This window comes from Leishmania martiniquensis, chromosome 13 (genome assembly GCF_017916325.1).
Source record: "Leishmania martiniquensis isolate LSCM1 chromosome 13, whole genome shotgun sequence".
NCBI classification, from domain to species: domain Eukaryota; phylum Euglenozoa; class Kinetoplastea; order Trypanosomatida; family Trypanosomatidae; genus Leishmania; species Leishmania martiniquensis.
The window spans coordinates 39,907-53,962 of NC_090148.1; the positions used below are offsets into that span (position 1 = coordinate 39,907).

General features: G+C 59.7%; 5 protein-coding genes across 5 annotated transcripts; all 5 read right to left on the reverse strand.

Moving 5' to 3' along the window:
* Positions 1–80: 80 nt before the first annotated feature.
* Positions 81–1,484, reverse strand: LSCM1_05827 (uncharacterized protein; the record flags this gene model as incomplete). The annotated part of the gene is made up of 1 exon (XM_067323266.1): positions 81–1,484. The coding sequence occupies one exon, from the start codon at positions 1,482–1,484 to the stop codon at positions 81–83; it is 1,404 nt and encodes a 467-aa protein (XP_067180217.1).
* A 1,874-nt stretch (positions 1,485–3,358) lies between these two features.
* On the reverse strand, positions 3,359–4,864 carry LSCM1_05828 (uncharacterized protein; the record flags this gene model as incomplete). The annotated part of the gene is made up of 1 exon (XM_067323267.1): positions 3,359–4,864. One exon carries the CDS (start codon positions 4,862–4,864, stop codon positions 3,359–3,361), a length of 1,506 nt encoding a protein of 501 aa, XP_067180218.1.
* An 820-nt stretch (positions 4,865–5,684) lies between these two features.
* On the reverse strand, positions 5,685–7,547 carry LSCM1_05829 (uncharacterized protein; the record flags this gene model as incomplete). The annotated part of the gene is made up of 1 exon (XM_067323268.1): positions 5,685–7,547. One exon carries the CDS (start codon positions 7,545–7,547, stop codon positions 5,685–5,687), a length of 1,863 nt encoding a protein of 620 aa, XP_067180219.1.
* Positions 7,548–7,991: 444 nt separating this feature from the next.
* Positions 7,992–9,308, reverse strand: LSCM1_05830 (uncharacterized protein; the record flags this gene model as incomplete). Its single annotated transcript, XM_067323269.1, has 1 exon — positions 7,992–9,308. One exon carries the CDS (start codon positions 9,306–9,308, stop codon positions 7,992–7,994), a length of 1,317 nt encoding a protein of 438 aa, XP_067180220.1.
* Positions 9,309–12,424: 3,116 nt separating this feature from the next.
* Positions 12,425–13,270, reverse strand: LSCM1_05831 (uncharacterized protein; the record flags this gene model as incomplete). The annotated part of the gene is made up of 1 exon (XM_067323270.1): positions 12,425–13,270. One exon carries the CDS (start codon positions 13,268–13,270, stop codon positions 12,425–12,427), a length of 846 nt encoding a protein of 281 aa, XP_067180221.1.
* Between the last annotated feature and the right edge of the window lie 786 nt (positions 13,271–14,056).

Genomic DNA, 14,056 nt, shown 5'->3' on the forward strand with positions numbered 1-14,056 from the left:
GGGGGGAGGGCTGCGTATCGCACCCCCAATCACCTTTGACATCCGCGCACCCTCCCCCAGCCCTCACGCACATTGTTCTCTTACTCGACATCCAATGCCCTGTGAATCACTGGGAAGGCTGCATCGTCCGTCAGCAGCTGCCCACGCTTCCACGAGTACAGAGGCCCGTGCGAATCGCGCGATGCCCACGAGTTCAGCTTGCCGTCAAACACGCACCGGTCTGGTATAAGGGACAAGGCGTAGTTCATCATGTGTGTCGCAGGCCCCCTAGCAGCGCTGCCCGCGGCATCCCGCCCGGCTCCAGTGAGGTTCGCCTGAGTCCCCATGAGAAGGTAATTGTTAAAGAACAGTGCCGCACCAGGGGCTAGAGGAGGAAGCTCAACCACAGGAAGATGACTTACCTCTGGCAGCCCTCGCACCATCGATCCGGCGTCGAAGATGCCACCATACTGAAAGCGGTCGAGCTCCGTCCCGTCCAGTGATAGGCTCCGCACAACGTGGTGAGAACCTGGCACAACCACCGTGGCGGCACCCGACTGAGTCGGGTTCGGTTGTTCCAGTCCCAGCTGCGCGCACAGCGCATGTGCATGGGCAAAGTTGGTGGTGGAGCCGGTGAAGCCCAGCGGCGTCGCGTTGCTCAGTGGCGTTGCCTCGGTCGCGCTGTCGGAGTACACGCGCAGCACCACCTCGCCGGCCAAGTACCCCGAAGCCTCTCCAACGAGTTGGCCCACCGCCCCTGTAACCGAGACCGCGAGCGCTTTCAGCTCGGGAGATGTGTACCACAGCCAGCACCACGTGCGTGGCCAGCCTTGCATGAAGGCCATCGCGTCGTTGATGTGATGATCGCGCCGAATCTCATTCTCCATGAGCCCGCTGTCTCGGTAGTGCTGGAAGCTGTGCTGGAAGTCCTCGTAGGTGTACTTGGATTGCAGTTCTCGTATGCGCTCCTCCGTCATGTCACCCGCCATCTCCTCCTCCGGCGTCACATATGAACGGAGGCGCCTGTAGGCATTGTAGCGCTTGCGGGCCTTGGTGAGTCGGCGGTACGCCCTGTCAACGGCACGTTGACTTTTCAACGTGAGATATAATTTCTTCGTCCGCGTCTCCACATGGCGGTGGCGCTCGGACGCCTCCAACTCCCTCTGCAGATCCGGCGGCAGCGGCGCCTCGCCGAAGCCCAGCGACGTGGAGGAGGCCGGTGGCGACGGGGCGCCTGTATCGGCAGCGCCACCAGGTGCTTCCAGCGGGTTCAGCTTCGAGTTGAGCGACAGTGTAGCGCCCTGGCGGTGCTGCGCATCGAGGCCAGGGAAGATGTCATCACCTCGCTGCTGCACCGCTGCGTTGCATGTGGCCGTCAGCTGACGGGCAAGCGGCGCCGGCAGAAAGTCCTCGACGACCAAGAAGCCGTAGTGACGGTAGGCGCGCACGGAGAGTGGGGAGAACACCGCGCGAAACCCATGCACTACGCAGCCTTTTGGAATCATTCCTGGGCGACGGTCCTCTCCAAGTCTTGTGCGTGCGCAGGGCCATGGCCGGCAGATGCCGCCCACCCACCCCCAGGGCACCACCGTAAGAGGAAAGAGAAAAAAATACAGACGGGAGAGGGACGCCGCAGAGAATTGAAGAGAGAGAGCGCCGTGAAAGAGGGATGCGCATGCATATCAAGTTGGGCCCACACAAGACAAGCGCTGCACGGAGTGAGCTGCGTTGGTACATCACACACAGAGGCATCTGCTGAGGGAGGGAAGGGGGGATTTTCCCGCTACGAGGGGGAGAGCGACAAAAAGCGCTGCCCATCCGTGCGTAAGGGCGTCGACGCACGCACTCCACATTCTCCTCTCCCTGAACCCCTGCTTAGGCAATCTCTTGACGATTGCTCGCTTTCCCAGTATGGCTGGTGCAGCGCTAATATGTGCATCGCCGCCACATCACATTGCTTCTCGTTAGTGTTCTGTGCCAATGGTAGAGCGAGAGAAGCCTCGCATACGCGCAGCACAGATGCATAGAAATAGACCAGCAAGCAAGCACGGCGAGAACGCACACAGACGCGATAGTGAAGATGAAGCGAGCGTGTGTGTGTGTGTGTGCGTGTATGCGCACACGTCCGGCTGTATAAAGGGAGAGAGAGAGGGCAAAGGCGACGCGAAGCGGAAAGGGGGGAGGAGAGTGCGAGTGAAGAAAAGAGGTTAGAGGCGCCACATTGAGGCAAACAGACATGGAGAGAGAGAGCGGGGGGGAGAGGGAGAGGGAGAGGGCGGGGAGGGAGGGCGGGGGCGATCCATGACGGGTGGAGCGGGCGATACGAGACACACAAACACGCGCGCGGGCGCGCATCGTGAGCTGAAATTGAGGAAAATGGAGAAAACGCAAACAAAGTCTCGCTGCTGTGAAACGGCCCCTTTCACTCACCGGTGTGGGGCGAAGTATGGCCGTACGTGGGAGGGGATAGGAAGAGGGGGAAATAAGTGGAAGTGCGCAAGCGGCACTCGCCTGATTTCTCTTCCAACGCCTCTATACCACGACCGACGTCATCAATCCGGTTTCACACGCGCGCACGCACTTACCCTCAACGCATGTCTCACGGACCCCACTCACCATCACCCACACACACAAACACTCGCTCCTCTTTTCCTCTTTACGCGCAGCCGCCCCCGCTTTCTAATGTTTACGATTGTATCCCTAGTGTCTATGTGTTTGGTACCAGTCAAGCGCACCGAGGGAGGACGTAACGCACAGATATACGCGTGCACAGCAGTGCACAGCGGCTGTGGATGGAGCTCTCTCTCTCCTCTTCTGGCGCTGATGGTGAGGACAGTGGGGAGGGAGGGGGAGGGAGGGAAGCGAACGGTGAAGAGCATCGGCGGTATGTACATGTCTGAGAATTAGCAAGAGAAGCTGTAAAATAATGCAACTGCCGATGGGAAGCGGGCTGAGGAGTGAAGGGGGGTATGGGGGACCACCCGCGACAGGGGGGGCGAAGGGCGTCTTCCCTCTGCAATGTGTATATGTCAGGCGGGGGGAGGAAGGGGGAGTACGCGGAGAAGCGCAACAAAGATTGAAAGGATGAAAGAAAAGACACACACACACACTATACATCGGAGGGGGGAGGGGGGAGAGCTAAGATACACAAAGATGTCCGTCGTCATCTGGAAAAGACAAGTGAGTCGCTCGGCCGGTATTCAGGAGTGAAGAAGGGCGCGCGCAGAGTTGGGAGGGGGGAGAGAAAGAAATATCGTCTGTCTGTCTGTCTGTGTGTGTGTGTGTCGAAATAGCAGCGTTCGTTACCCTCCCTCCTCGTGATCGGATAGCTGTCTCTCCACCCTCTGCACGGCCCTCTTCCGCCGCGCGTTTCTTCTCACTAGACTGCTGCCGTGGAGCCCTGCTGCTGTTGCTGGAGCACGCGCTGGTAGTACTCGTACTTAGCGGAGGTGCTATCTCGCTTCAGCACGTCCATAACAGGGCCCATGCACATCTCGAAATGCCGCCGGTTGAGCTTCGCCGTCGTGACGTCCGTCACGGCCACGACGTCCGCGACGGTGCGGTGCTCGTTGATGAACTCAAGCTCGCCAATGTGGTCGCCGCTGTGGAACTCGCACACCTTCTTCTTGTTGCCGGCCTCGTCGCGGCCAATGACCTCCACGGTGCCCTCGATAATGATGTACAGCCATTCGCCCTCCTCGTCGTAGTGAATGATGTAGTCGCCAGCGGCGAATTCATCGCTCGTGAGGGCGTCTGCGACTTGCATGCGCTCGTAATTGTCGAGGCTCTGCAGGAAGGGAATATTGGCCAGCATCGTCATGTACGTGTCACGGCGGCGGATGCAAGAACCCATGACCAAGTTGCGGTACGTTTCGCGATCCAGCACCCACGCCACGAGCTCCTCCGTGGACACCTTCACGGTTGCTACGGCGGGCGTGTCGTACAGCAGCTCCAACTCACCCACCGCCGTGCCCTCCCCCTTGACAAAAACTTTTTGGCCCTCTTTAATGATATCTGCCGAGCCGCTCTGAATCACGAAGAGTTTATCGCAGTTGACCTGCCCACACTCGATGATGCACTCATCCTTCACGAACCTCTCGCGGTACATCGCGCCCGCCACGGTGAGGATGTCCTTGCTGCCAAGGAAGCTGAAGAGCACGTTGTGGCTCAGCAGCTCGCAAATCATCTCTGTGTCCTCCTGCGACTTCTCGTGCACCGGCGGAACATAGTTCTTCGCCGCCTCAGGATCGATGCCCTCGACCCGCACTGTGTGGCGACGAGCGCGGCCGGCGCCGAGTGACGTCAGGTCTGCCGTCACCTGAGTCGGCACCCATGTCACGCCCTCGCCAAAGGCGGCCTCCGTCTCCGCGCCGACAACCTGTTCAGCGTCCCACATGTTGCGAGTGTTCTCCTCGCACTGCTTCGCGATTCTGTTGCGCAGCTCAAAGTCTATGCGAGTTTCGCCCACTTCGATGCGGCACATGCGGCTGTTCACCTGTGCCAGGGAGAGAAGCTTGCGCCCCGCGTAGTTCGAGATGGGGTTGTTGCTGAGGTTAAGCGAGTTGGCCGTGGGGTGCACCTTGAACACATCCACGATTCGGTCAATGACGGTATTGCCCTTGACGGTATCTTCGTTGAGGTCTGAGTTGTAAAGCTTTTGGTCCGAGGCGTTGAGGTAGCGAAAGCAGCTCAGGTGCTCAATGACGTCCAGCACCGCCATCAGACCGCGGTTTCCAACGTAGTTGCCACTGAGATCTATCTCGAGGATGCCGTCGAAGGTTTCGTGGCTCTGGAAGAACGCCACCAGATTTGGATTGGGGGTCTTCACGCCCTCCTGCTTGCATGCCTGCAGGAAGAGAGAGACAGGGGTGTCTTCAGAGGACATGGCGTATGTGTATGTATGTTTGTGTGTAAGTTTGTGTATACGTATAGAGAGAGGAACTAGGAAGCGGGAGCACCGGTGAGAGGATGACTTCAGGTACGGGGTGGGAAGGAAAGGGGTCCGGGGAAGGGGGGCGGAGATCGAGAGACGGTGGGCCTCACGAGAAATATGAGATTTGGCAGAGACAGAGAGGGCTGCTGCACGTGCGACTGGCGTGTATGTGTGTATGTATGTGTGCACACCAAAGAGAGTAGAGAAACGGCACCGGTCGGGCCCGCAAACGCACGACAGCGAAAGCGGAGACGCGTGAGTGCACAAGACACCGAGGCACGGACGGAGTCATCATGGGTGCACATGCGCATGCGCACGCGGGTGTGGGCGAGACAAGGAGGTGGCGAAGGGGGAGGGATAGAGAGGCGCCGGCATGAATAAATGGTAGTGAGAGAAAGTGCCGCTTCGACACCTCACACCTGGCCAGACTGACGCCCATCCCCGTGCACACAGGCAGCGAGCTTGAGGGTGCGTGGAGAGAGGGACGATAGGGGGATGAAGTGCGCTGCGCCTTCCCAGTAGGCAGAAGCCACAGTGCTCGTATTCCGTTTACCCCGTCAGCGGCTCAGGAGCTGTGTGTGTGTGTGGAGGGGGGTGGGGCATATCAGAGACTGAAGAGTCGAGAGCCAACGCACGAGCTCAGCTGAGAGACAGAAGACGCGCATTCATACAGGGGGCGTGAACACGCTCGCTTTCTGACGCTTCTCCCGTCCCCCTCACCACTCGCGCGTCCCTCCTCTCGTTCGCCTCTCTGCCGACGAGCGTGGCGTTCTCAGTAGTGAAAGCATGGTGTGTCGTACGCGTAGGCGCCTCGGTCATTCTTCACAAGCCAGAGCCTGTCGAACGTAACGCACGAGTGCGGCGCCTTTGTGGAGTGCTCTACTGCTGCCTCGAGGAGCGCGGCCTCGATAACTAGAACGCCCATGTAACGCGCCCCAGATGTCGAGCTGCCACTTGCGCAAGTGCTGCCGCCAGTAGAGGCCGAGATCAGCGTGCTGGTGTTGTTGGCCTCCACGTGTTTCAGCGTGGTGGAGGCGCTGCTATGCTCGTGATGTGGCCCTCTCTTCAAAGAGATCGGAGAGGTTGGTGGTGAGGCGCTGTCGTCGCCGCGCGCCGCCGCGGCGTTGGCCGTCATGGGGTGATAGAACGTAAACTCGCTCTTCAGAAGCAGTGTTACCAAGTCGTCTGGGTGGATCGGTATGTCGAACAGTGCCTGAAGCTCCCCCAATGTGAAGCGCAGCTCCGACTGCATGCCCCCTGACGCACACCGGTGTGACCGAGTGACTGCGGCTAGCGACCGTAGCAGGGCGCTTCGCCAGTACGACAGCAGCAATAACTGCCCATGAGGTGAAAAGGGTCGGCCGATGGCTCCACCGGACTTCCCACAGAAGCCGCAGCCACACACATGTTGCCGCTGCCGAGTCATCCAGTACGCCACATCCAACAGGAACGTGGCCACACGCGCCCGCTGAAACATGGGCAGCGTGACGATGCACGAAAGCGTGTGATCGGGGTGGTGCTTCCGCCTGCTGAAGTAGCCCACCACGACGTCGCCGTTCCAGTCTTCTGCATCAAAGTCGCGCGCGGCCTGGCGGAACCCTTCGCGCGAAAGCACAAACACAATGTCCTCCACGAGCTGCTCGGCGGACGTGCGAGACGGCAGTGCGGCTGGAATGTACGGGAGCGAGGCGCGTGGCATCGTCGCCACAACGTACTCGTACAGGTCGACGTCATTGGAGAGAAGCTTGCTCTCGATGAGTTGCTTGCCTAGGAGAGACAGGCAGCGGCAATAGTGAAGGTCCTTGGCGCCGTCCACAAGAAACACTTTGTACCCCGCGTCCTCGTCGTGGTAGATTAGTCGGCCAGGCGGGGTACGCAGGCGGCAGTACTCGCCAGCTAAGTGTACGTAGTAGTGCTCCCGCGTGAAGAAGGGTGAGAGGCAGCGATGGCACACATAGACGGAGTGGCAGACGTCGTCTTCGGGGAGGGCCACGTACCGTAGAGCAGCGTAGGGTGCAGGAAACCACGGCTGAAAGGCGTAGCAGAGGTATACTACCTCGCACACGGCCGTGTCACGCTCCATCGCAGCCACCCACTCCTCCGGCGCTTCACGATGCTGTCTAGGCGAAGGGGAGGCGGCGGACACCAATGAAACACCTCCGTCATTGCTCGGTTCTGGGACCGTCTCGGGCGATTCATGAGGCAAAGAGGCGTCGGAAGCTACTACAGCGGTGCTGTTGAGGGCAGCCTCCGCACACAGCGGGGTAAGAGCGGAGGCATCATACCAGCCGTCGTAGCGGTAGTGGTAGCCGTCACTCGAGACAAAGCTGCCGCCGCTGGCACGCAGCTCGTTGCAGCTGTGCATGGTGCCGCTCCCGATAGCGCCCAGCGGGACCCCACCCCACGATGCTGCAGCCGCCTTACGTCGATGCCGCGCCAACTCTACACCGAACTCGATGTGGGTGCAGTGGACGTAGTATAAGCGCCGCGACGGCTCCTCGGCGTGGGGGCGCACCCCCACCACCACACCTGTTACAGCGAGCCCGTCGCTGTGGGCGCCACCGAAACCGTGCGTGGCAACCGAGAACGTGTAGTCGGCTAAACGGAGAAGACACCGCTGACCAACCTCCATCATGGCTGCCTCTCCCTCTCATGGGGCGAAGGGGGGAGGAGGAGAGGGGGGAGGAGGAGAGGGGGGAGGAGGAGAGGGGGGCAATAGGCGAAGAACCGGCGGGAGATGAAATGATTGGGCAAGCGCTTTGTGTGTGTGTGTGTCCCCCAGACGCGCTGCATCTTTGCGCGCACACCCATATGCGCGTCCGCCGCCATTGTGCTGAGGAACCACCGGTATGGGCGCCTGCTTGCACACTCGGCACTTCACATCCGCAACGCACGAGCGTGCGAGAAGGGCAGGTGCAGTACCCCATGGTGCCCTTCATACATAAGCGTCCGCCTTCCCAGTTGTGATGGGGTGCAGTGGACGATAGAGACGCTGGTCGGTGGGGATCGTTAGCCCATCTGTCAGAGCAGCTTCGTGCCATTACAACTCATGAAGTCTATGTCGTGATGCTTGGATCTATCAACGCTGACTACCTACCCCGACGCAGCCCCCTGGAGCGCGCTCCTGCCACTGCTTGCTCGTGAGGGGGTGGGGGGAGCAGGAGGATGGGGAGGTCGACCCGAGGTGGAGTCGCCACTGCTCCACCTCCTGCAAAGCGCACGAAGAGCTTCGCGCAGGTCGCCTCTCCAGAGAGGCGTCACTGAGGATGGCACTGCACCGCTCAAAGAGTACGCGCGCGAGCTTCTTGTGGCCGAGCTCCACCGCCAGAACGCCCTTGAACACCAGTGTGCGGGCATACAGTGGGTCTGTGGGGCCGAGGTACTTCCGTCTTGTGTCTGCCACCGTGTCCAACAGCTTCAGTGCCTCGATAGAGCGCCCCTCCAGTAGCCGGTACACCTGCGCCACATGCTCCATCGTCAAAGCCAACTTGAGCTCCTCAGTACCGTCACCGCTCTCTCCCACGCCTTCTCCACGGCTAAGGGTGTGTTGAGCAGCGCATGTCTCGCTGCGCTGCCGAAGCGAGTGAAGATGCGCGCGAATCGCCATGGAGCGCTGCCACGCTTGCAGGGCGGCGATGTAGTCTGCAGCCTCGTAGTGACAAACACCAACGGTGTGCAGGACGTCGGCGAGAAGCCTACGAGGCGGCCCAAGCGTGTGCGCCAGCCGGTCCTGCGCGGCCAGCAGCAACGCCATCACGCTAGCAAGCACTGGCTCCAGCGTAGCTGAAGGAGCTGCGGTAGCAGATGAGGATAACGACAAGTTCGTCAGGCGTGCATCAGCGCCGCACACGTCGACCAGCGGCGCCACCAACGGTGATCTGTCTCCAAAACACGTCAGCGAGGATGGGGCGCTCTGAAGCTGTTCAAGGCGAAGCACAGCACGATTGTACGCCACACCAGCCAGTCCCTCGTCCAGCTCACTACAGCATGAGCGCGTCGCTTCTTCAAATGTACTGGCAGATGCTCTTTTCGCGTGCGCATCTGTCAGGTGCTCCCTCCAATACCCGTCGCATGTCACAAGCAACCTTTCCGCCTCGGTGAAGTCCTGCACCGCCATGTAAATGCTTGATAGGAGAATAAGAATGTTGCCAAAGAGTCGGTGGCGCTGACGTCGTTGAGCTTGCGAGCCCTCAACGCTCACAGAGGCAGTGTCGGCGGGCTCTTCGTGACTGATGTCTCCGCCGTGACGGTGGCTGCTGCTTTTAATGCGGCTGTCCGTGCATGGCGATAGTGAAAGCAGTGCCTCTTCCGCCGCGTCGCGCGCATGGTGAAGATCGCCGAGGCGGTAGAGCCTTGTGGCGTCGGCGTAGAGGGCTGTCGCTTGGGAAAGGCTCATTGTGTCCCCCTCAAAGCAATCCTGCAAGATCGACCCTCCAGCTATCTGCGTTGCCAGGAGTGCGCCGTGCAGCGCTGGCAAAGAAGGGGGAGAGAAGTGCGGTGCAGAAGATAAGGATGGTGGAGCGAAAGAGCGGGAGACAAAGGTCTCTTGCCTTTTCCTCTGTGCATCGAGACGCAATCTGCCGCTGCTGGCACCACCACCACCCCCAAGAACGGACACGGTGAGGTGGACGCAAAGCGGGGGCCCCTACTGTGATGCGATAGAGAGGGGGGCTGAGAATGGCTATGGGGCTCCTCTGTTCGTGCAAAGACAGCGTAGTGGAGAGTAGGGAGCCGCCTCGCCCACTCCACCCCACTCTCTGAAGGTGCTGTTGCGTTGACCACAGGCGCAGGGCTCCTTCGAAGGAAGAGAGGGCAGGGGGAGCGCTCGCGTCGCTTTTTTGATGTTCGTCACACGCACACACGTTAGGCTCTGATGATAAAAAGATGTACTCAAAGGTAAACAAATCGGAAACGACAAAGAGGCGTATGAGGCGTGCGGAGAGGACGAGAGAGAGTGAGAGACATACGGACAGAGAGGTAGGGGGAGGGAGGCGGGGGGCAGTGGTGATGGTACAGGGCAGCCTATGCAGAAAGATCAGTGCGCACTTGTCAAGGCGTGCGAGCCCCACTCACAACATCAGTGCACAGCTGTCTGCACTTGTGCCTCCCGAGGCGCTGTCTCCTCTCTCCCCCTCTCCACTCCCTCCTCTACCCTTTCGAGGCGTTCGGTGAGGTGAGAGTGGCAGTTACAGTTAGCCAACGCAGCACGTCGCCAGCGCGCCACGAATTCACAGCTGAGGGTAAAAGGGCGAGAGAGACGGGGAGGAGAGAGAGACTATGACAACAATATTTGGCATGCTTAGACAGAGGCACTGTTGTGCGCACATATAGATAGATAGGCGTCTGTCTGTGTGTATATGTGTGTGTGTGTCTGTGTGTGTGTCCACGAAGAGGGACAGAGACCGAGACAGAGAGAGAGAGCAAAAAAAGGGGGTTAGGGGCGAGGGAGGCTGTACAACAGAGAAGGTGACGGTCGGGGCGGAGCAAAAGGAAGACGGGCAATACGAAAGACTTGGGGAGGATGAGAGGGGAGGGAGTTGGCGTGTGTATGCACGTATTCGTGCATGATGCAGGTACGCCTGCAAAGGCACACGCGCAAGGACGCGTGAGCGCACGATTGTGTAAGAGGAAAGGTAAAGAGAGAAAGAGGAGACAACGTAGCCGTGCACGCAGACAGGCGCGCGCGTGAATAGGGAGTAGCGAGGAGGAAGGGAGGGAGAGACAAGCGGAGGAGGCGAAGGGTGAACGGGAGAAGACGGCAAAGAGTCTTGCGAAGAGGAGGAAGTGGAAGTGGCTCCACACAACTTCTTTGGCGTGAGCCGCCCCCACCCCCTATCGCTTCGCCCACTCCTCCTCCAATCTCTTTTTAATAGATCGGCAGCAACCTCAAACGCATTGGGCACGCACGTGTCTGTGCGTAACACACGTGCGCATAAGAGAGCGAGAGACATGAGGCAGCCTTGCGTTAGGCTACAAACCGCAGCCCCGAGACCGCGAGAACGGAGTGAGAGACACGGCGACACGGGTGCACGCACACCTTCGCCCGCTCTCGAGCGCACGCGCGTGCGTGGTGATTGAGAGATAAGAGGGGCCACATCGGCGAAGGAGAGGGGGGTCGTGGCAGAGACGGCCCTCCGTCATATGGAAGAAGAAAGGAGAGGAGAGAGCAGAGGGGGAATGAAGAAAAAAAACTTTTGACGCAGCCCACGCAGGGCCGAACGATCAGACAGCTGAGACCGAAGAGAGTGAGAGAGAGAGAGTCGGTGCCTGTGTGGCGTGCGTGTGTGTGCATATATGCAGATGCGCATCCCACCACACACACACACACGCACGACACAGGAGCGTCGTATCCCTGGGCATCCACAAATAGCGAGCAGGGGCATGTGCGTCCTCCCTCACTCTTTTTGTTTATTAACCTTGCGCCCCACCCCCACCCGCTTATTGGCTGCCTCTCTGCGTGCCCCTCCCTCCTCCTCCTACCCCTAACAGCAGAGCGTGAAAGCCCTCTTGGTCCCACCGCCTCCCCCCTTCCCTTCCCCTACAGAGCGGTGCGTGTACTGCCGTCCGGTGCGGTACTCCTCATGTGCGCAACTGACTTGGGAGGGGAGGGGAGGAGGGGCAAAGAGTTGAGGAAGAGAGGTGAGTGCGCGAGAGCGGGAGAAGGCGTCGCTCCACAGAGACAGACATGCGAGAGTGCACGCACTCGTACCGAGAAGAGGGGCACGCACAAAACGGCATCAAAAAAAAAGAGGTCGATCCCATTTCTTATGGGGTAATGAAGAGGAAAGAAGGCAGACGGTGGAGAAGGCGTCTGCCTGCGTGTCGGTGTGTACCCAATCCGGGAGCGGCTTAGGAGAGACCGAATGCGGTGGGCAGACACGGCGGATGCCTCCACAGGGAAAAGAATGAGTGACAAGGGGGGTAAATAAATATCGAAGAGGCGACTGGCGCCCACACCGGCGGCGGCAGCACAAAGGCATGTGAGAACGGGAAGAAAAGTTGGCAAGACAGAGAAGCAGACAGACGCACACCGGCAGAGAGAAGAGTGCGTTGATGAGGGGGAGGGGAGGGCGTGACATCGGTAGGGATGCCATCTGTCCTACACAAAATATTTTTTAAAAGGCAGAGGGAAACGAAATGCTAATCGGGCATACCACTGAGTGAAAGTGTGCTGCGGCGACAACAATGTCGGGGGCACGCGCATGCACATGCACGCATGACGGAGATGAGCTGCGCGTATATGCCCGCAAGAGGTGAGTGCAGAAAAACAATTAGGGGATGTGGGCGCCCCCTCACACATACTCGCGCAGACGCACACACACACACACGCGCACGCATATTATATATATATATACATGCAAGAGAAAACTGGGGAAGGGGTGAAGCGGGCAGGGAGGAGGTGGCGCATCACGCAGCTCTCCAAGGGGGGAGGGGCGAGGAGGCCACAGGGCACTCGGGCACCAGGACGGCAGGCAAGCACGTGGGCAGTGGCAACACACTCTTTGTCGCTGCTCATCTATCTGATTCCTCTCCGCTTGTCGTCATCACGGCCTCGTGCTTGGCCCCTCCCCTCCCCTCCACCTCTGTCGCATGTGGCCTTCGCAACAGATGTTGCTCGGGAAGGTGGCTCATCTTGGCCAGCGCCTCGATGTACTCGCTGTGCGGCACGACCCACACAGCGAACCCGCCCTCAGCCGAGAAGTTCGTGCAGGACCCGGGTAGCTGCTTCATGGACACCTTTGCAGCTATTTGCTGATACCCAGCCAAGCCCTCTAGAGTAGAGGTCTCGTAGTAGTGCACAACGTCAAGTCCAGGGCCCTCTTGGTGCTGCTGCCCCGACGCCCCATCAGGCCTCTTCAGCATGTCCTCCACGTTCGAGTAGGTGCCATACGGTGATGAGCTACTGATCTTGCTCGGCCCGCCGGCTGCGGCGGCGTTGCGGCGAGCCTGCCTGCGCAGGCTTGCGAAGTCGATGTTACCGTAGCTGAGCTCTTTCTTTTCCGGCGCCACAGCGCGCTCCCGCAGCTCGACGCAGCTTGCCTGCCACGGGCACTCGTGCAGGAACTCGTTGTTGAGGATGCGCTCACTCCCAGCGTAGCCAAGCGGCGTAGGCGGTACGCTCTGCGCCACTCTCGAGCGCGCGACAGCCTCGTAAAAACGTCTGAACTCCCTCACCTGCGCCTCGTTAGGGGTGAGGGCAGACTTCATCGGCGATGGAAGCGGTGCGGGCTTCGTGCGAGGACGCGCCGTGTAGTAGACGCCGCTGCTGTTGTGGCGCTTGCAGGCGTAGCCCTCGCGCATCGCGTACGCCACAGCTTCGCCGACTTCAGAGCGCCGCGCCAGTGTTAGCTGTAGCATTGCTGTGTGCGGCAGTTCGAGAGCAGGTTTCTGTGTGAGAGGAGTTGCGTGAAGGTTTGACTGCGGGAGCGAACAAGTGCGTTCAGGTGCGGGTAAGCGTACAGTTAGGCTGTGCACCGGTGTTCACACGCACGCACACCGGCGTTTAGCATTCGAGTGTATGGAGGGGGGAGGAGGAGGAAGGGGGGGCATACAGGCGCAGTAGCAGCGGCAGCAGCAGCACGGTCCTCTAGAGCAGCGCCGCGTCACCATCGTCCATTCCACCCATGCGCGAGCTGAATCGCACGCTCGAGAAGAGAACAGCACAGCACGGGGGCGGCGGTTCATACGTACACGAGCGCAGGCCCACATGGCAAGCGCGCACACGCCTGCACGCACAGAGAGAGAGAGTGACCAATGACATGGGGAGGAAGGGTTGGGGTGCCCTCTCTCACTCGCTCTCTTCTCATGGCCGCAGTGAGTATATATATATATATATATGTCTTATATACATATATATATGCTCCCACCCTCGTCGTTGATCGCGCTCACTGACAGCCCTGACATCCTGTTGCCGGACGCACACAGACACACACGTACGTGCACACGCGAGCAACTCTCACCGCACACGCATTGCAGTCGATGGCGAAGCGATGGCCCTTTCAGCAGGAGAGTAAGAAGAGGGTCGGAGCGTAAGAGGACAGAGATGAAGCAGTGAAGCGTCCATGCCCCTCAATACGCACACATATGTCGACTGCAAACGGATAGAGGGGAGGAGGGAGGGGGGCAGGAGGCGCATGCGCACGT